Below are 20,795 nucleotides of genomic sequence, written 5' to 3'. Positions count from 1 at the left end.
AATAGTTTGATGTAAGATGGGGAACTATGAAGGCATTTGTTGCTCAAGTCATACGTTTCCAGCGTGCCAGAAAAGTGCTATAAAACCCCCTTGGAAGCTTTCCTGCATGCACAGCCATTGTGGCCTCACGCGTACTTGCTTGGCTATTGGGGCTGAAGTGCACCAAGCGAAGTGATTGTAATATCCCCGCTGCGACATAGTTTAGCTGCGCTTTTCCGTGAGATTCGGCCGAAAAGATGTTTTCGAGCCTCCACGATTTTACCCTATCAGAAGGGCTTCTGGGACCTTGTCGGAAGTACGGTCAGTGCGCAATACGGGCCGTTCCTGACATGCTCTTGGAACGCCAAGCCATGAATACCAAATTGTGCCTTGGGTCACGCTCTTCTGGTGCTTGGAGTGCCAAAGTTTGGCATTTGCCAAGCGATACGATCCTGGGGTTGACAACGATGCCAGCGCTACGTGCTCGGCCGAGGGCTTCTGCCTAACTGTGAGCTACACCGGGAAAGCTTGGAAGCCGGACGAATGGTCGGCATCGACTCGAATAGATAGCATCATGTCATTGTGTTATAAAGCTGCGAGGTCTCCCATCAGATCAAACAAACTTACCGCTCAATATCACTTCAACGGTGCTATCGAGGAGACTAACCGAAGAGCGGTCTGATGTCGTACTTGGTTAATGTCTCTCAATAGCTCTTCTGGATGAACACTATGCGTACGCAGCTCTGATCCCATTGCATTGAGCCCCGATGAATGCTTCAAACGAGAGGCATTCGGTCGCTTCTCTGCATGCAGTCGAGCTTCGCAAGCAAGCTACATTCCATCTCTTAAAGCGAATGAAGTCCAGTTCGTATTATTCCGTCTCTCGCTGGAGTAAGGATAGAAAAAAGTCCATCAAAATCTGGCTAGAGATAACCGATATACCATCTAGCCAGTGCTTTCGGCCGGCTTCGGTCTGAAAAGTGGATTACAGTGCAAGTCTGACAAGAGACGAAAGACTTGGCGCAAACATAAATTCGGATGTTTGTAACCTTACATTCAGAGCCAAATACACATTGCATTATCGATAGGCATCCGGTCGAGGTCTTTGGACATTCAAGTCGATCAGTCTCCTTCTGGTGGCGAATGTCGCACCTTCCTATCGAGGCTAAAGGCCGTTGCGGGGTACCCTATGGATATGGTGCTAATAAAGATAGCTACCTTTGATGGTACTTCACTTCCCGAATACAAACTTCATTTTCTTAAACAATTGCTACTGGATACCTCCTCGTTTCTTGGTGCTCTCGTCATGAAGATACTTGCTCTCCTGCTCCCCGTCGCGTCATTCACGCTTGCGCATCCGTCATCTCCAAAGCCTCTTTCATGGGAGATTACACCTACCAACAGCACACAGCAGTTTCGCGGCCTCTCACCTGTTAACGAAAAGGTTGTCTGGATTTCAGGGACCAATGGAACTGTTCTGCGGACCACCGACTCAGGTTCGACATGGACGAACGTGTCTCCGAAATTTGCCGCGACGGAGAACGCATCCGACTTTCAGTTCCGCGATATTCAAGCCTTTTCTAGTACCACTGCTGTAACATTGTCAATCGGTGAAGGGAATCTTTCCCGCATCTATATCACGAGTGACGGCGGAAAGAATTGGAAACGCACGTTCGTCAATGAAGAGGAAACGGCCTTCTACGACTGCATGTCATTCGAGACGAGGAAAGGAAGGGAAAGTCATGGTGTCGCAATGAGCGATCCTGTCCAAGGCAAGTTCCGCTTATTGGAGACGTGGGATGGTGGTGTGCATTGGGCTATCGTTTCGAACAACACAATGCCGCCAGCACTGGAGGGCGAGTTTGGTTTCGCGGCCAGTGGGACGTGTATTGAGGCTGCGGCGGGTCGATGGTATTTGGCAACGGGAGGGGTTGACCCGGGACGTATCTTTTACACTACCTCCTCCAGCGTCAGTCACGGCTGGCAAGTCGCAAACTCGTCCATCGCTGGTGGCGCAGCAGCTGGAGTGTTCTCTGTACGTTTTCGCGACACACGACACGGCATCGCAGTCGGAGGCGACTACGAACGGCCTACAGCCAGCAACAATACGGCCGCCTGGTCAAGCGATGGCGGAGCGAATTGGCACAAAGCTGACTCATTCCCACGCGGCTATAGGTCCGGCGTCAGTTGGATACCTAGTAGGAGACAGGTAGCAGTAGCGGTCGGCACCAGCGGCTCCGACTTTACTATCGATGGAGGAAGGAATTGGGCGGGTATCGCTAACGGGACATTCGATGCTGTAGAGTGCGTTGGGAAGGACATTTGCTGGGCCAGCGGGTCCGGCGGACGCGTCGCAAGGTTGCATCTACGGGGGTTTTAAGCAACTCCCGAAGGAGGAGGGCATGCTGAGCTGGATAGGCTGATGTTGCTGTCCGCCAACTTGATCTCACCGTTGCCTGCTGTGGCGCCGATGGGCTGCATGCGGGGACGGACCCTCGCGGACTCTTTGTGTATATCGCGGCATGTGCGAGCATTGGCCAATTCTCGGAGACCAGCTTCGAATCAGGATACATCGAGTATATTACGAACGGGGCGTAGATAGCATATTGTGCCACCAAGGCGATCGGTCGTGGAGCATGCGAAGACTGATGGGGGCCGAAGTTGATCGAATCTTGGCATAGCTAAGTAGCGGGCCGGTAGTCTCTGCCGCTGCAGGTCTGAGGCGTCTTCGCGTCTTCGCACTATTGTACGATCCTTACCGCCTCCACCACATCGCCGTCTCGCTTCTTACCTTCCGATCGGAAGACTCCATCAAACAACATGTCTTATAGTGCATCCTTCAATCCACTTATCGCCGAGCACTTTCCCCTTCCCGTTGCGCGACTAGATGAATCGTGCATTTGCATCGTCTTAGCATGGTAGCATTACACTTGCATTAGACGACTTTGATCAGCATGGGACTTGCCTGCATCAAGGAAATACCCCGATTAGACTGATGGCAATAGCCTGAGATGCTACCTGGACATGCCAAAGGGCGTAAATGCAGAGAACTTTTTATTTTGCGTCCCACAGCGCAGCAACCGAGAACGCTAAGATTTCTCCGACCTCTAGGAGAGCGCGGGGACTGCGAATTGGTGATTCAGTTATTGTGTTCATTGGTCAGACACTCTACACGCGGGTGGCCCTTAGGCCATCACTGCTCAGCGCACTAAGCTACTGATCTTTACAGCGGCGAGATGCCTCCGAGACATATTGAGCTAAAATCCTCGGTGCACTTGATGCCTGTCAATTTACATTCCATGCCGTGGGAATTTCCAGTATTTCTTCCCTGTCCCAAGAACTGACCCGTAGACCTGGTTGTTCTTTCAACAAGCTTGTGCATAATCCTAGGCTTCGGTGTACCTTGTCAAGCAATTTATAACTGTGGAGCTATAAATCTGACGTCTTCTTCCGCGCCGTTGGGCATTGTGTTCACAACTCTCTGGTTCGCTTCTTGCAATGAGGTTAGCACTCGTCCTAGCAGGCCTGCTGGCCGTCGCCAGTGCTGCACCGAAGGCAAAGTTCATGGAGAATGACAAGCTGGCTCATCAGGGTCTAGCCAACTTGAAGGCATATGTTGCTGAACACGGCTATCCAAATGCGGAAAAGTGTACCCTAGAGACTGCATATGTCAGAAAGGAATGGTATGCCAGAAGAGACATGATTCGAGAAAGCTTTGACTAACTGTTTCCTCTAGGGCGTCTCTTTCAACATCGGAGAAACGTGATTACATCAAAGCAGTACAGTGCCTTGGAAAGAAGCCAGCGAGAACCCCAGCTGCTATTGCTGCAGGGGCAAAGAGTCGATACGACGATTTAGTGGTGACACATATCCAGCAATCGCTCTCTATCCATGGAACGGCAAACTTCCTGTCATGGCATCGGTACTTCACCTGGACATTCGAGCAGATGCTCCGTAATGAGTGTGGCTACAAAGGTTATCAACCCTACTACAACTGGGCTCACTGGTCGCACGACCCAAAAAGCGGACCATTCTTCGATGGCAGCAGATACAGTATGTCTGGTGACGGCGAGTACATTCCTGGAAGGAATTATTCTTGCTTTCCATATGAAGAACCATGTCTCATGAAGCTGCAACCCGGTACAGGAGGTGGTTGTGTCACTTCCGGTCCGTTCAAAGAGTAAGTATTTTTAGACGACCGAGTAGCGCAAAATTGCTACGCTTTTTTGCTGTATGTACTGACGGAACCGTAGTTGGAAGATCAACATGGGCCCCCTGCAAACAATGCTGAAGGTTCCTGGTGGTATACCACCAAACCCACAAGCCAACGGTCTGGGCTACAATCCGCGCTGTCTTTCTCGTGACATCAATCTACAGGCTGCAAATTCCACGAGTGATTTCGAAGTCTCTTCTCTCATCCAAATCAAAGACATTGCACGCTTCCAAACAGTGTACCAGGGAGAGTTTGCGAAGAACTTCATGGGTGTACACACTGTAGGTTTACCCAGCAATACTTGTCACGCGTGGATACTAACCTATATACAGGGCGGACATTACACTATCGGAGGAGATGCCGGCTCAGACTTCTACAACTCACCCGCCGATCCAGCGTTCTTTCCTCATCACGGCATGATCGATAGGGTATGGTGGTGAGTTGATGTCCGTAGAACCCAGCTTTGATACATATGCTGACCAATATCCCATCATCTAGGACGTGGCAAAACCAAGATATTGTAAATAGACAATATGCCATCAGCGGAGGCACGATCATCGGAAATCAAGGACCTAACGGCACGCTCAACGATACGATCACAATGGGAGAATATGTTGGGGCGCCAAATATCACTATCGGGGATGCGTTGAATACTCTTGCTGGGCCATTTTGCTACATATACGCATAGGGTGTGCAGCTGTCTTGCGGTCGGACTGCAGTAGCTAGTCGCATGCTGGTATTCTGATACAAGGCATGGTGGTTCAAAGATGTGATATGATGTTCGATTAAGCACAAACATTCACACGCGTGTCAGTCTTGTACAGTGTCTTACTACTACGAGGCATCATCCAGACAAAATTGAAATTCGTCACTTCTCTATTTCGTCAGCCAACACCTCTGTAGCATGAAATATGTGAATACTCGTGGCAAGACATTAGCATTTGGGGGAGGGAGGCTAGAGCGACTGTGGCAAGTTTGGAATGTAACAATGCTAGAGTGTCCTTCTACTGTGAAGTCATTCTGATATCTTCCATGGGATGATGACTTGCTTACTTTCTGCTCTCGATACTGCACTTCCACTTTTCTCTCCCCTGCTTGTCAACTCCTGTTTTCACCGCATCCGCCCCATTGAACACCACACTCCTCGTATCACCTCTTGGCAAGATGATCTCCAGCTCCTCCCAATGTGGTCTGAACCCTTCTTGCAGTTTCTCTTTGTACTGGACCAGTACTTGAGTTTCAGTCGTCTCGTACTTGACCGTGAAGACTGAGATCTTGGCTGGTGGCGGCGAAACACCATCGTCTTCAAACCAAACAGATTCATACTCCTTGCCTTTCGAAGAAGCCTTTGGAGGGAAGATTTCCACGGCGCGGTAGTCGTCATGTGGTAGATTCGCTGGATTGCTCGTCTCGCCCACTGAGAGGACTTGTTCGGCACGTCCAACCGGAATTGCACTTCCCACTTTCGCTAGCACTGGAATGCTCGATTCCCAACGCGCTGAAATATCGACCCACTGACCAGCGTCATAGTATGTCTGTGGCTCGTTGTTGAGATCCAGAAACGCGGCATCCGAGTCTGCTAAGTCCTTGGGAAGATACATGCTAGAAGTCTCAGCACCAGGAGTGAAAACACCACCGACCAGCAATGCATCGCCAAGCCAGTACTGTGTTTCGCCGTCGGTCAGTACCTTGTTCGCCCAGATTTCCTGATCGTTCTCATATCCCCAACCAGTCCAACGCTGTGGCGGAGTTGCAGACATATGAGAATGCAAGGCCAGCGAGTACAGGTAAGGAATAAGTTCGTAACGGCGCTTGATAGTATCCCGTATCAAACCCGTAACCTCCGGATACATCCAAGGCTCAATCACATCGCCGACACTGTTGTCTTTGCCGGTCTTGAAGCAATTGATGGCGAAGCGCGGACTGTAGATACCTTGTTGGCACCAACGGACAAGGAGTTCGGGGCTCGGCTGTGGGCCTTCGAAACCGCCTATGTCATGGCCGTAGCATTGCATCAGACACACTCCAGCCGTGAGAGATAATGCGTTCGCACCCTTCATGCCCGGCCAAGATGTTACGTTGTCGCCGCTCCAGGCACTAGCACAATAGCGAAGCGTTCCGGCTGTAGCGCTACGGGTCAGGATGAACGGACGTTGCGAGGGCTCTATGTCAAGGGAGGCGTCATGTGAGGATTTGCCCATCAGTTCTGTGTTCAGTGCGCGGCCCCAAAACCCGATATCTTTGCCGTAACCGCCGCTCTTGGGCTCTTGGGTAACTGTCGGTTCGTCCAATGCGCACTGCCAGCCATCGTGCGGGATAGTGTATTCGTTGTTATCATTCCGGATACAATCGATGCCTTCTCGCTTCAATTGGCGGATCCCGTCATACCACCACTTGTATCCCGCTTTGGAAGTGAAGTCAATATGACCGCCGACACCGCTCTCACCACCACCTGCACTCCACAGTCTAGCCTCAGCAGATGCCAACGTCAAAGAATCCGTGAAGAATGCCCCAGCTTCCTTGAGCTTTTGATACTCTGGATGTGTGCCCAAAACATACGGCTTCACGTTAGCGATAAGCCTGATACCCTCCTTATGGTAAGCATCAATCCAGCCTTTTGGATCAGGAAACCGGTGTTTGTTCCATGTAAAGACATTGCGCGTCTTCGGCTCCGTCTCTGCAACCGTATAGCCAGATGACATCTGCATACCAGAGCAAGGGATGTCATGTTCCTTTAGCTTAGCAGCAAATTCCATCAAACTCTGACTCGCTGGTGGGTCGTCCGTCATGGAGTACTTCATACCGCCGGCTAGATAGCCAAACGCCCACCGCGGTACTAGTAACGGGTGACCAACAAGGTCAGCGTAAATGCGTACGATATCTGGTAGCGTCTTTCCAACTAGTAGATACTCCTCTAGGCCGCCATAGTCCTGACGGTAGACCTTGAAACGCCCCCACATGCCGTCCATCTCCGAGCCTACAGAATAGAAGCCACGGGCATGCGATGTTGAGAAGATACCAACACAGCCTTCCGGAGTAGCATTGATGAGAAGCGGAATGTGCTTATACATGGGATCTGTGCGATATACGTCGTAGCCAAAAGAATCGGTGGCGGAAAGAACGAAGTGACGGTTCGATAGATCCATGGGTGCTGGCTTCTCGCCGAGACCAAGATGGAGGGTTCCATTGTTGTAACGCGTGTAATGAGATATTCCAGGTCCATCAGCGACGTACGAACGGTTGGGAAGGTCGGTATGAATAGGTGTTTTTTGGCCAGGAAGTGTGATTGAAACGATGGGTACGCCACTTTCCCAGTCCACATTCGCGGTTACGCCATCAACGGCTAATGTCTTTGAACTAGCGTTTGATGTGACCAGGCCTGCATCCGCATGGTCCAGGGTCTTGTCTGGCACCGGCGTAGCTCGGTGCGGCGGCAACAGATGCTTTGGTGAGGTGAACGTTGTTCGGAAAAGGCCAGGTCGTAATGCATCGAACGTAAATGTGAAGTCACCCGAGTTAGACTGCAATTGAACACTCGAGTTTGATGTTTCTGTTGCGGCGGCAGCTTGGTAGCCGCTGATGACATGCTCAAGCATTGGCATGATGGAGAATGAATGTAAAACTGGTCGTCAGTACCTGTCCTCTTTCAAAGTATCGTGACTTCAATCAATTATACTTATAGCAAGACAACGTATGTTACTTCGCACGAAAGTGCCATTTTCCGATGCCGAAAAGGCCAAGCCGGCTTGTTCGGCCGCGCGCGAGCAATGCATCTACCCCCAAAAGAGTTAAGATCGGAGTCTGGGGTCCCCGTGGGGATGCGTATAAGTTTAGTCGGGCCATATCCACTGACTACTGCTGCAGCATTACAGACATTTCTGGGTTCGCTCCACCTCACTCCTTCTTGCGATGTCGAAACCAGAGATGACGGACGCTACTGCAGCAACAACAACAACGGCAACAGATATCGATAAGAACCATGTCGAAAATGTCGAAACCACAGAATCTATCCATAAGCCTAGCAACGCTGCTAACGGTAAAGGCAAAGACAAAGCGGCTGCGCTCCTCGCATCGAACGAACGCATCGTCGTAACATCGTGAGTACTCCCATATGAATTCATGTGGAACGTATACTGACCTCATACCATGCAGCGCCGAGAACAAACGCGTCTTGAAGAAGATCGATCTTGTCATATTACCCATCCTCCTCAGTGTCTACTTTCTGCAGTCTCTCGACAAGACCACTCTGTCCTACGCTTCCGTATTTGGGCTGATCGAGGATGCCAACCTTGACCCGAACAGTCAGCAATACTCATGGCTAGGCAGTATTGTATACATTGCTCAGCTAGTAGCGCAACCAGTCGTTGCTGTACTGCTAGTCAAGCTGAGGATGGGAAAGTTCATGGGCGTGATGGTCTTCACCTGGGGTGTCATTCGTGAGTGTCTCTGTACGAATTGCATGTGACGCATACACTGACTTCATACGCCTACACTAAGTGTGTGGCATGGCTGGTGCAAGAGACTTCGCTGGACTCATGGCAACACGGTTCCTACTGGGTGCTTTCGAAGCTGCCATAGGTAAGTTAGACCCTCATACTGGCACCATAGCGACTACTAACGTTCCATAGCACCTGCATTCATTGCCGTCGTCCAGATGTGGTATAAGCGTGGAGAGCAAACGAACCGCAACGCAGCCTGGTACGCCATGCTAGGTATCGTCAACATTCTTGGGAGCTTGCTCTCGTACGGCTTGGGACATATCAAGTCGGACCTCCTGCACTCATACCAGATCATCTTCCTCTTTTGTGGCCTGCTCACAGTTATCGTGTCGGTCTTCGTTTGGTTCTTCATGCCGGACTCCCCCGTCGAAGCAAAGTTCCTGAATGATCACGAGAAGCTCATTGCGGTCGAGCGTCTGCGTATGAATCAAATGGGTGTCGCATCCCGCGTCTGGAAGTGGGATCACGTATTGGAAGCCTTCATGGATCCCAAGACTTGGCTTTGGTTTTCCATGTTGACGGCTGTCAGCATTCCTAGTGGCGGTATCACTACATTCGGACCTTTGATCATTCAGAGTGAGCAGTCCCCTTACACAAGCCACATGTGACGCCTGTACTGACCGCGTATCCAGGTTTCGGATTTGGTCAATTTGCAACCATTCTCTTCAACATGCCGTTCGGCGTCGTCCAGATTGTGGCAACTATAGGGGGCGCTTGGCTAGCAACATGGCTCAAGAAAAAGAGCCCGGTCTTGATCCTTTTGTGTAACCCGCCAATCATTGGCATCATTATCCTCATGGTCGTTGGACGCGGCGATTCGAACAAAGGCGTCTTGCTTTTCGGATATTACCTCGTAAGTCATTGCTTCTTCGAAACAGAACGATCAACACTAACAAGCCCAGACGTCATTTTACCCCGGAATATCTCCGCTCATCTATTCCTGGTCCGGCCAGAATACTGGAGGCGACACGAAGCGTAAAGTAACGACTAGTATCCTCTTTGTCGGCGCTAGTGCGGGTAACATCATCGGACCCCAACTTTTCAAGCCATCCGAGAAGCCACACTACTACAGAGGATTGCGCGCCAATTTGGCATTGTTCATTGCAATCATTGTTCTGATTTTGCTTGCAATGTTCTGGATCAAGCTGTTGAACCGGAAGCATGCAGCAACAAGGGAGAGCATGGGCAAATCGGCGATCGTTGTTGATACGAGTATGGGAACTGCGCGTGAAGGTGACGCCGAGGAAGCTGACAACGCACAAGCCAGTGGCGTGGGTGACAAGGCGTTCGATGATCTAACTGATATCAAGAACGAAGATTTCGTTTATGTTTTATAAGTAACGCACAGTGGAGATCGTCCTTTCAAACGACATCTGGGCAGCGTGTATCGCGATGGAATGGATAGTCGTATGTCTTGTTGGCCTCCGCACATAATGTACATGCTTGGCTACTGGACCCAGTCATCCGAAAATGACTTGCGTATATATTTCCGCTTCTTGTTGAAATTCTCGTTTCAAAACAAGCTGTCTATGTTGACGAATAGATCTTGCCATCCGAGAGGCATGTGTTTGAGATTTAACCCAGGAAAATCCCACTCGAACACAAACTCGCTTGGCACGTAGCCCTGGAACTCGTCTTCAGCCGCCCCATTTCTTGCTCCAGCCATCGAATTTTCTTGATCAGAATTTTGTTCCGCAGCATACTCTCGAAGAGCGGCTTCGCATTTCTCGATGCTGGTTTGCAAGATCTGAAAATATGCGATATGGCCGACGGTCACTGTCTTCAACTCTTCTAGCACACGGTGCGCGTCACGAAGCAGCGCCATGACAGAGGGGACTGGGTCGCGGAGAAGAATGGCTAGCCTGAGAACGAGTAGAACTGATACGGCGCATTTAGCCCAAACGTAATCAAGCGTCCAGCGGAAAGTACTGAGATATGCTGAGCCAGAGGTGGTAGTGTGAGATGCAGGCGACGAGGTTGGTGTTAGCGATGACTGAAGCATGTAATGTAAATGGCAGCTTGCCGCCTCCTTGGCTTTACGTATGAAGTCGCGTTGGAAGTCGGTCATGATTGCAATGTTCTCGATCCCTGACGAGGATACAGCTTTTAGATAGAGCGTCATCATCGCCCACTCCCGTTGGATTTGCAAATTTTGTAATGCTATTGCACGCTGGTGTGGTGCTGGCTCCGTCATTGCGATAGTGGTCCACTCATCGAGCCACAGTGACAGCTCAACTCTAGCGTCATCTACTGTAGTTCGAAGCTGATCTTCGCCGGGTTGAATCATGAAATCGCTGTTCCGACCCATGATCTTGGTATAAGCTTCGGTACGGATGATATTGAGCTCGACTTGCGAAAGAAGTCGGATATCTATCGCTGTTCGTTCCGGATGAACGAGCAGGCTCCTAATTTTCCTGGACGACATTTGAAGAGTCAGGCCTGGTAGTTTGCCTCCATCGAGGGAGAAACTGGAATATCTTCAGCAGAAATCTTCGACTTGGCATATGGCATACTCACAAAAGCTCAAGGTTGCAGATGCCGTGCCAAACTCTGGATAACCGGTAAAGATTTTGCTCATCGGTAGTGATAACCCTTGGCCGTGCATGACTTTTCGCGATGAGTTGATCAACAGCAAGAGGTAGCCCGATCTGTATGGCGAAGCGAAGGGCTGTTGCTATTAGTACAAATCCATTCTCCGAGTATGCCGCCACTAATGCGATCGCTTGTACATCCTCTAGTGTAGGAACGCTTGTGTTAATAAGCATATTGGTTATATGGTCGCGAACTCTAGACTGCAACCGACGATATATCGTTGTGTTGAATCCCTCGTTAGCACGACAGCCAATGCTAACAATGGCATCGAACAGAATTCTTTTTCAAAGTCAGTGTATGTCTCACCCTTGAGTAGGACTGGAGAATTTCTCACGGACTCCGTGAAGACACTGATGCAATGGTATCTGTCTTCTCGCAAAATATGGGTACAAGATATTGCTATGCCATTTAGTGTGGTTCAAACGATAAATCGGAGCCCTCATACACTACCAGAAAAGAAGCTGCCGCTAATCAGTGATATGAGGATTTACAGAAGATTCGGTTCTAGCTACCTTTGATACCAACTCGCTGCTTGTTCCCATGTGACTATGCCTGCATCAACGGCATTGCGTATTGGCATGGCAGGTGCGTTGCATCGAGGTAGGGAATGAAGCGCAAAGTCGGGAACTGTTGTATTCGCATGCTCCGCGAGTGACTGTAGCCACGGACATGATCAGCGAGATATCTCATGATGGTCCACGAAGTGGGGCTGAAGTCTGTTGTGCCTCTAGCTGGCTCAGGTGTAGTCCTGCCTGGCTTATTTGCAGGTGCCTACGTACGCTTTTGTCCCGGCCTTGTTGGACACGCATGTGCTCGCGAATCATGGCCATTTCTTCCTCGAGCTTTTCGATACGCAACACGTTCTCATCCTTGACTGCGTCATGGTACTGACAGGTTGTACTATTCCTGTCACATCGTTGACAGGGGCGGTTTCCATCGCAGCGGACCTTGGACGTTCGGCAACTGATGCATGCATTGATAGCACGGCGTTTGCGTGGACGCGCTGGAAGAGGTGGATCCATCTAATGGGAAGTTCGTGCGAGATGTACAGCTGTACATCTCGCGTGAGGACCCGTTTTTTAATGATGGTGGGCCGATGCGGGGAAGCTGTACATGAGTCGTGGTCGCTATGGCGGATGTCACTACCGGCAATAAAGAGAGCGGCCGAGATCTTTTGCTGCTAAAAAAGCCACTAAAATCTTGCCTGCACCGCATACGAGGAAAATGAAACAGGTATAGAGACCTTATGCCTTACCTTGAAGCCTACATTAACTTCTAACAGACAACCTTATAGAGACTGAAAGCATTGTAGGCTTTTAGATTCTTCATGTCTATACTATAACTCTTGACATACATTACTGTAGTAGTGTGAGGTAGGATGTAATCCAAGATTTAGCCTTAATTCGGCGCCATGTATTCGTTTATCGTGGGTGTCGTCTCGAGGTCAAGGTCGATACCGAACATCCCTGTAGCCTGCCCGTAACTAGTCTTAACAGCCTCAGATGCGTATATGCGCATTTCCTTCTCGTATGCCTCTGTCACACCAGTCCATTTATCGCCATCGCCTCTCTCCCAAGCTTCGGCAATCAATCGACCAAGCAAAGCTGAATCACGCACAGCCGTGTTCGCACCGTTGCCGCCCGCCGGCGTCATGGCATGGACAGCGTCGCCAACAAGAGTAACTCGAGGATCGTTGGGCCATTCCGGAACACCCCTCGGGTCAGAGCATGTGATCTTCCAGAAAGCTGCTTCAGATTCTTTCATATTCTCGAACAGTGGTCTGACACGCTGGTGGTAGTGCGAAGTGAGGGCTTTGGCAATTTTTGCAACAGGCTGTCCGGTAATGGTGTAGTTGTCATTAGGTGCCTTGATGACACCTGGCGAGCCAATCATGGTCCAGCCAAAGTCGATATCGGGGTTATCCATATCACCAGCGCGTACATTTGTGATGATGAAGACCCTGCCGCCGTTTGGTTGCGACGTGTCGTCGGCGAATCGGAAGACGCCTTCGCCCAAGGCCCTAAAAGCGGATGTTGGAGCTTGTCCATGGATTCCTCTCGATCCAAGGTCGTAAACTTTGATGGCGCCGTTGGACAGCTGAGCGCCTACTGCGCTCTTGACGCCCTCGCCTCCAACCAGCATGGATCCTTCTTCCGACTTGGTACCATCGGCAAAAATCAATCGCACACCATTGTCCGTCCTTTCGTATGCTGTGGCGTGGTGATTCCAGCGCACCTTGTCCTCTAGGCCCTCGATGAACAGCTTGCGCATGTCGCCGCGCGAGATGCCCACCACCTTACCGTCCTTGCTTGTCAAAGGCTCGCTCCTCACGCTCGGAGCATCTCCACCCACTGTCTCGCCCGTCAGCGGGTTGATGGCTGCAAAGCCGGCCCCACCTGTTTTCCCACAAGCATCGTAGAACTTCTGGAAGCCCGTGGGGCCGAGGACTTCCTCAATGGCATCGAGCCCCTGGGCTGAGAGTCGCAGGCGGTAGCCTTGGGCTCTGAAAATGATGGATGCGTCGCGTTCGAAGACGAGGAATGGGATTTTGGACCGGTGCAGCGAACGGGCGAGGAGGAGCGAGGCAAGGCCGCCGCCGGAGATGAGGATTGGCTTGGGGGTGCTCATGGTGGGCGATGGGTTGCTTCGGAGTGTGGAGGGCGCTTGACAAGAGACGCCATGGCTCCTATTATAGCAGTCGCGCTTGGTGTTGAGGAAGACGCGAGATGTATTGCGTCAAGTACATCATTGGGCAAGTGGGGGCCGCGTCGGAGCTCCGGGGCATCCAAAGGGGCGTGATTTCTAATAAGCCGTCGCGCTGTCAGTAAGCACCGGTTCATCTCTTTCCGCACCTCGATGCTTTCAATTACCAAGCCTCGCACACAGTTGCGTGCTTCGCGATGCAGCAGAGTTGGTCGACATTAGTCTTCATGGTCAATGATGAAAGCCGCAAGCCGCTGCGCTTTGTAAACGCCTGACGATTTGAGTGAAGACAAAATTAATGGGGACTTGGTACCTGCCCGGGTGTATAAACGTTATCATCAGCTCCAAGACACCGAGAGCTCCACCGGAGAGACAAACTGGACAGGTGCCCTAAGCTGCCGACATTAGGATGCAGGATACCTGAGAGCAACTGGGGTATTGGATAGGTAGGTCAATAGCAAGGACAGGCACAATTAAAGATCAGCGTCTAGATACTGTCGAATTTATGTGGGAAGACGTGGACATAACAGTCAAAATTGCACTTGCTGCATCTCGTCCGAAATGTCAAGCAAACAACCTCCGGAGTGCTGCCGACACTCCGCATCCGCAAGCTAGTGTAGATCACTCCACAGGCTTAACAACAACAAGCATTTCGCATTTGCCATTTTGTCCTGCTCATTGGGTGCATACCTATCTTCGCCTTCTCCTCGAGCAAAATGACGCTGGACGCGCCACGACACGGGTCCTCTCGTTAAGAAGCTCATCGAAGACCTCCAGCCTAGTACTCGTCTTGCCGCCATGAGCGAGTCAGCCACGTACCGCGAGATCATGGCCAAGTGGTCGAAGGTTGTGGGTAAGAAATTAGTTGGCGACGAAGGTATCAAGCACATGTCTGGAAAAGAATATTGGGATACGATGTCTGGAGATGATGATATCAAGGAGCATACTATGCAGTGCTGGTAGTACACTAGAGATCTTGGATATTACGGTGGTGACAAGAATCTTCTTTTTCTGGAGAGCGTGGGTATGGCAGGACAGATGACGAGTTTGGAAGATTGGTCGACATTTGAGGGCTAGGATAAAGAATCTGGTTCCGGGTGGCGAACCTCGCAGGTTTCGATGATATCAAATGTTTTCCACTAAACTCTTCTCACCCATCTCAGTCCTACACTCTCGGGGTTGACCATCTCGTGCAACATATGCCCCTCATGGTCGACTTTCAAACTGCACTCCCACGCCCTCTTCCTTGCGCCTTCCTCTGTTTCACCAGATTCAGGCACAACTTCTACTTTCCAGTCCCGCAACAGCGCGGCCAGGACCGCTACAAGCTCGACTTGTGAGAAGCGCTTTCCTGGACACACGCGCTGGCCCCATGCCCACGCTAGATAGTGCTCGGATGTATCTGGCGCTAGTACCTCGCTTTCGAATGGGATTGTTCCTTGAGTTTGAGGATCCGATACGCTAATATGTTGACCGGGATTCCAGCCGAGGGGATCAGGTCCCCAGTATTTGGGGAGTGCGTGGAGAGCTGGTATAGAGCAATGGACTGATGTTCCGGCAGGTATAATGTATGTTTCACCGTTGTATTTCAAAGGTTGAGAATTTGAACCCGTCGTCTTGACTAATTGGGATAGTGGGTGGCAGATACGCAATGTTTCCATCTACGAACGGATTAGCATAAATTTGGTGACACGGACTAACACGGTACTTACAATCACAGCACCACAGCGTTTTAGCTTTTTGAAGTTCTCGAAACTCCATGTGCTGGTGTCGCTAGAAGTAAGGTAATGGTGTAGTTCTTCACTAATCCACTCTTGCGACTGTGGGTTCGCGGCGAGATGGTAAAGTATGCTGGTTAGGGCGATGGCTGTAGTGTCGTTCCCGGCAAATGCGTATACGAAGAGATTGCTGATGATCTCTTCTTCGGTCATATTCACAGTCTTAATAGCCTTGTTTTCGTCCGCGACTTCGTAGAGGGGTGCATCGCCGGAACTTTGATTTGTGTCTAATGCGCGCACCAGACGCGCGACAAGATGCTGACGATCAGTCCGTCCTTGCTTCACGTGTGTCCGTTCTTCATCCATCAGACGTAAAATGTACGAGCGGAAAATAGCCATTGCTTCCGCAGCACCTTTCCAGGACTTAGGCGTCCACCAGGCTTTCAGTCCTTCTTCGCCCAGGATGAAGATCTGGATGATGGAGCCCAGAATGGTTGAGAGAGAAGCTCGATACATGTATGAGGTATCACCCTCATGCTTGCTCTTGGTTTCCTCAGACTTTCCTTCGAACGGATAGACCTTGTCGAACATTGCTGCGGCCAGGACATTGAGTGTGAAGACCTTTGTATCTTGGTGGGTCGAACGTATCGGTTGCTTGCATCGCTTGGTCCAGAATTCGAGCATACCTTCAGTCTGACTCAAAGACTGCCTCCAAACCAGCTCGTTGTTCTTCTCCGTGAATGTAACGCCAGTCATCTTCCGATGCCGCTGCCACTCCTCGTCATCCGTCGTCGATAGGTTCTTTCCGTACACGTTAAGAACAGCCATTTCTTCCATATTACGTCGGAAATCCCTGCGGCGTTGCAGAATATCATACGTGACCGCAGCATCCGCTACGCAAAGCTGAAGACCGCCTGGGTGCACCACGATGAAGACATCGCTACCCACATGTTCGTGGACCTGGGCGCGCGTATTGGCTTCCCAGCCGTACGAATAGATGCAAGACATGTTCTCGGTCGCAATACCCAAGCGTTCGCACAAGCGCACAAATCTGCTGCCGCCAAGCAGCCAGAAAGGGTTCATAGGTGAGATCCATCGTTCGAGGTAAGGGAGGCCAATTGCCCTCGCTTTTGCGCGATTTTGGGCGAGAGATTGCGCAGACCAGATAGTCAAAGCGACTGGCAGCGCGAGCAATGTGAGTAGTATTGTCAAAAGTGCCATTTTGGTGAATGGCCTTTGCAGACCCAGTAGAGCGATTGTATCGCTTGTCTAGCCATGACATGTACTGTGCGTTAAGTATCGTCGAGTGAATCCTTCGGGCGTATCTCAACGCGCGCTTTGCCTGAATGAGCTTCTGTGGCTGGAGTGGGGGCCGCATCTCAGGTTCATTCCGCTTCCGCACAGCTGCATGTCAATTCCTGCCACGGTCAGATGGTGATGTTTGGGAATCATCTACGTCGGTATGATAACGAACGACTGCATTGCACGTACACGCAATGTCAACCTCTGATAGTCTCAGTTCGATGTGAAATGAGCATAATTTCACAGCTACCGCACAGTTCATGTATTCCTTCAACACCGTTGGCATCCCACACCCGTTTCGGCCCCCAAACGCATTGTCATCCCGCACATGGCCAGATCCCGCGATGTCCGAATCGTGTAACTGCAGTAGTGATTGCAAAAGAATTGAACTGGGTGATAGAGCAGGCTTGAATGACCTAGATCTTCAAGCGTGAATTATAGCAACACAGTGACTGTAACGGACGTATACAGACATCTTGTCATGGTCGGTCAAGATGTATAATTGAGGCTAAGTGCTATATGACACCATGCACTCTATGACGTAGTCAACATTCGGCTTCATCAACAGCATGTAGTCTTCTTCCAGCATGATCGGTTTAGGCTGCTGGGCCACAAAAATAGCCTGGCCGAGGTCGTCGCTGTAGCTCCAGTCCCACCACGAATGTTCCAGATTCGGAGCGTTCGGAGCATCGTATCTTTGGTAATGGTCTTCCTTGAGCATTTCACCGAGTAGTCTAACAAATTCGTGAGATCCCCATGATGGCAGACCACTCCCTTGGGCGAGGAGCCTGATCTCTTTGACATTCTGCAATCGTCTGAATAAGTCTACCAGGGCTTTTCGGCTTTTGGAATCTTCGAGCATGATCACAAGTTCCAGCTGATCAAGGTGCATGCATGGCTTGTTCAAGGGGAACATCTCCCATCTTTTGATATCGCCGGGGTTATAGTGGACTCTCAACTTCTTTACGTCGCGTAGAAGCGCGTCGAATTGCTGGTGAATAACCCAAGTAGAGTCTTTGGGGAGCACGAAGAGCGTCTTTTGAATGGCAAGACGAAAGAACTCGGCGTTGAATTGTCGGCAGACCAGCCTTATGGCGAGGTTGTTGCTGGGTTTGTATTTGCTGTCGACCCTAAAATGATCCCTTTTTTCTCCAGGCCTGTGCTGTCTGGTGAGTCCAGCGTCGGGCTGCTCAAGCGCATAGGCGGCAATCTCCAAGCGAAGCTCGGTTGGTAAAGTGAAAAAGGTCGTCTTCTCGTTGACTTGTGGCATAGTCTGGTATGCTGTGAGCCTGCAGGCTTGATTGGCCGACTTCAGGCTCGAACAACGACCCAGCTGACGCGAACGAGGAGCGCCCAATCTTAGCGCAAGTCCGTGCATAGCCATCTGATAAGATTTCTCCAACCCCGCCGATCTCCGAGGTTGCATCGTCCTTCTTGTACTTCATCGCGTCCACCCATGCGCGCTTTGTCGATATCTATCATTCTTTACACTCTTGCAGATGTAGCACAGTCTCTGTACTCGGGCAAGTTTTGCCCTTTGGCTTGCGAGACCACCATCAACTATGTAACCTTTAACGACACCGACCCTTCGCTTTCGCGGAAGTTCCGAGCATGTCAAAGTGATTTGCGCGTCACGTCACTGTACCTGTGTTTCGGGGAATTCTGTAAGCGAGATGGTCATATAGAAGAGTGGATTGAGAGTCAGAATCTTTGGTGCGAAGCATACGCGAATATCACATTACCTTCATTTCACGATGTTGTGGATCGATGGACGCCGGATGAAAGGGGCAAAATAAGACGGCTGCAGGCGGAAGAGGCACTGGAGTTTCCGAGCATTGATGAAGTTGTGCTACCCAGTTATATGCTCGTGAAGCGAGCTTTTACGACTATGGTACAGTTTTCATCTGTCATGGCCTGATGGGAAATGCAATGCTAACCACAGCATACAGGACGCAGCAGATTGGGAATACAAGATCCATCTTGTATATGGGTGAGCATAATCTGGATTCTATTGAACGCACAATCGCTGAGAAAAGATTTGCAGATGGTACATGTACTACTTTTGGATCGCCGTAGTGATTGTTGGTGTCACAACGCGTCTCTTATCACTGATGCGCGGTAGACGACACTACAATAAGTCGTATGAGGCGATCTCAGAGGTTGCTTCTAGCACAGATTCTGTGTCACTCAGCCCTGTAATCCGTTTACAGACATGGCTAAAGCGATACCTCACCACACCTGCCGCGTTTGGTGACCGCTGTTCTCGACCTTATGGCTGGTGCACCATACCACCACGGATCCAATCGCTTACCATCTTCTTCTTCGTCGCACTCAACATCGCCGTCTGTACCTGCTCCTACCGTCTTACCGAAGGCAACCTCTACTGGCCAGAGAAGTCAGCACAACTTCTCCGCTATGTATCGGATCGTACTGGGATCGTTTCGCTGGCAAACTTCCCTCTTGTCTGGCTTTTTGGCATGCGAAACGATGTTTTAATCTGGATAACTGGATGGGGATTCGGCACATACAACGCTTTCCATCGATGGGTTGCTAGGGTCGCCACGGTACAAGCTGTGGTGCACAGTCTGGGCTATACGCTGATGATACTGGAGAGCGGAGGATGGTCACACTTTCTCAAGTACTGGACGAAACACTACTTCTGGAATGGCGAACTAGCGACCATCGCTATGTGTGGCCTTTTAGCGTTTTCGTTCTATGGTATTCGCCGTGCGCACTACGAGTTCTTTCTCGTCACGCACATAGCGTTGTCCATCGCCGCACTCTGGTCCATGTACTACCATGTCGAGATCTTTACTAACGGCGAGTGGAACATATTTATCTGGCCATGTGTCGTTGTCTGGATCTTCGATCGCGCCATGCGCCTCGTTCGGATCGTAGTGTTCAACCGCAATCCTTTCGGTACCAAGGCTAGGGTCACTTATGACCCTAATAGTAACCTTGTCCGAATGGACGTTGACGGGAAGAAGAGCTTGGTCGCGCCGAAGCCTGGTACATATTACTATATCCACGTATTGGACGACACGTTGTATGCCCACCAGAGCCATCCTTTCACGTTGGCATACACCTCGACAGATGCCGACCAGCCTCCGTCTACGCCTTTGTCGCCACTTTCGCTCAGACCCGAACCCTTGCGCACGTCATCAGCCTCATCCACCGAGTCTGATGCGCTCCTGCCATCTGAAAGCGTACTGAACATGGTGTTCCTTATCCGACCATACGACGGTTTCACATCCCGTTTAAAATCACATTGTCTTTTGCATCCCAAAAGACTCAACGTCCTCATCGAAGGACCCTATGGACATACTGTCCCTCTCCGAAGTTTCACCAACATTCTGTTTATAGTTGGTGGGACTGGTATCGCAGTGCCTCTGTCACATCTGGCTCATATACTGTCCACGTCCTCACGTGTTCAGAGTGTGAAGATTGTTTGGGCGGTCCGCGAGTATGCATTCCTTGCGTCAGTACTGCGTGACTTCAGAGGGTTGTTAAGCGATGAGAGAATGGAGATGGAAGTACATGTCACTCGCGATGACGAAGCAAAGGACGACGTCTTAGGCGAGGCGTTAAAGAGTGTGAGGATGATGGCGCACAGGCCCAATGTACATACCACGATAGTGGAAGCTGCAAGAGATGCGGGGCAACAACCGCTAGCGATTGTGGCCTGCGGACCAGCTTTGATGGCTGATCAGGCCAGAAGAGCAAGTGTACAGATGCTGGCTAAGGGACATAGGGGTGTTGAGTACTTTGAAGAAAGCTTTAAATGGTAAG

At 50.6% G+C, this 20,795-nt stretch overlaps 8 protein-coding genes across 8 annotated transcripts; 3 read left to right on the top strand and 5 right to left on the bottom strand.

The window, feature by feature from the left end:
* Positions 1–3,477: 3,477 nt before the first annotated feature.
* Positions 3,478–4,632, top strand: J4E82_000681 (uncharacterized protein; the record flags this gene model as incomplete). Its single annotated transcript, XM_051727001.1, has 4 exons — positions 3,478–3,662; positions 3,716–4,159; positions 4,233–4,473; positions 4,525–4,632. 4 exons carry the CDS (start codon positions 3,478–3,480, stop codon positions 4,630–4,632), a joined length of 978 nt encoding a protein of 325 aa, XP_051593426.1.
* A 609-nt stretch (positions 4,633–5,241) lies between these two features.
* On the bottom strand, positions 5,242–7,788 carry J4E82_000680 (uncharacterized protein; the record flags this gene model as incomplete). The annotated part of the gene is made up of 1 exon (XM_051727000.1): positions 5,242–7,788. One exon carries the CDS (start codon positions 7,786–7,788, stop codon positions 5,242–5,244), a length of 2,547 nt encoding a protein of 848 aa, XP_051593425.1.
* A 328-nt stretch (positions 7,789–8,116) lies between these two features.
* J4E82_000679 (uncharacterized protein) lies at positions 8,117–10,028 on the top strand (the record flags this gene model as incomplete). The annotated part of the gene is made up of 6 exons (XM_051726999.1): positions 8,117–8,289; positions 8,345–8,628; positions 8,690–8,770; positions 8,821–9,267; positions 9,324–9,544; positions 9,594–10,028. 6 exons carry the CDS (start codon positions 8,117–8,119, stop codon positions 10,026–10,028), a joined length of 1,641 nt encoding a protein of 546 aa, XP_051593424.1.
* Positions 10,029–10,204: 176 nt separating this feature from the next.
* Positions 10,205–10,999, bottom strand: J4E82_000678 (uncharacterized protein; the record flags this gene model as incomplete). Its single annotated transcript, XM_051726998.1, has 1 exon — positions 10,205–10,999. The coding sequence occupies one exon, from the start codon at positions 10,997–10,999 to the stop codon at positions 10,205–10,207; it is 795 nt and encodes a 264-aa protein (XP_051593423.1).
* A 1,682-nt stretch (positions 11,000–12,681) lies between these two features.
* J4E82_000677 (uncharacterized protein) lies at positions 12,682–13,911 on the bottom strand (the record flags this gene model as incomplete). The annotated part of the gene is made up of 1 exon (XM_051726997.1): positions 12,682–13,911. The coding sequence occupies one exon, from the start codon at positions 13,909–13,911 to the stop codon at positions 12,682–12,684; it is 1,230 nt and encodes a 409-aa protein (XP_051593422.1).
* A 1,214-nt stretch (positions 13,912–15,125) lies between these two features.
* On the bottom strand, positions 15,126–16,925 carry J4E82_000676 (uncharacterized protein; the record flags this gene model as incomplete). Its single annotated transcript, XM_051726996.1, has 2 exons — positions 15,126–15,647; positions 15,699–16,925. The coding sequence occupies 2 exons, from the start codon at positions 16,923–16,925 to the stop codon at positions 15,126–15,128; spliced, it is 1,749 nt and encodes a 582-aa protein (XP_051593421.1).
* A 589-nt stretch (positions 16,926–17,514) lies between these two features.
* On the bottom strand, positions 17,515–18,276 carry J4E82_000675 (uncharacterized protein; the record flags this gene model as incomplete). Its single annotated transcript, XM_051726995.1, has 1 exon — positions 17,515–18,276. One exon carries the CDS (start codon positions 18,274–18,276, stop codon positions 17,515–17,517), a length of 762 nt encoding a protein of 253 aa, XP_051593420.1.
* Positions 18,277–19,117: 841 nt separating this feature from the next.
* J4E82_000674 (uncharacterized protein) lies at positions 19,118–20,794 on the top strand (the record flags this gene model as incomplete). Its single annotated transcript, XM_051726994.1, has 1 exon — positions 19,118–20,794. The coding sequence occupies one exon, from the start codon at positions 19,118–19,120 to the stop codon at positions 20,792–20,794; it is 1,677 nt and encodes a 558-aa protein (XP_051593419.1).
* Between the last annotated feature and the right edge of the window lies 1 nt (position 20,795).

This window comes from Alternaria postmessia, assembly GCF_024291825.1.
Source record: "Alternaria postmessia strain BMP 2775 chromosome Unknown scaffold_2, whole genome shotgun sequence".
Taxonomy (NCBI): domain Eukaryota; kingdom Fungi; phylum Ascomycota; class Dothideomycetes; order Pleosporales; family Pleosporaceae; genus Alternaria; species Alternaria postmessia.
This window is presented reverse-complemented; position numbering and strand designations above follow the sequence as displayed.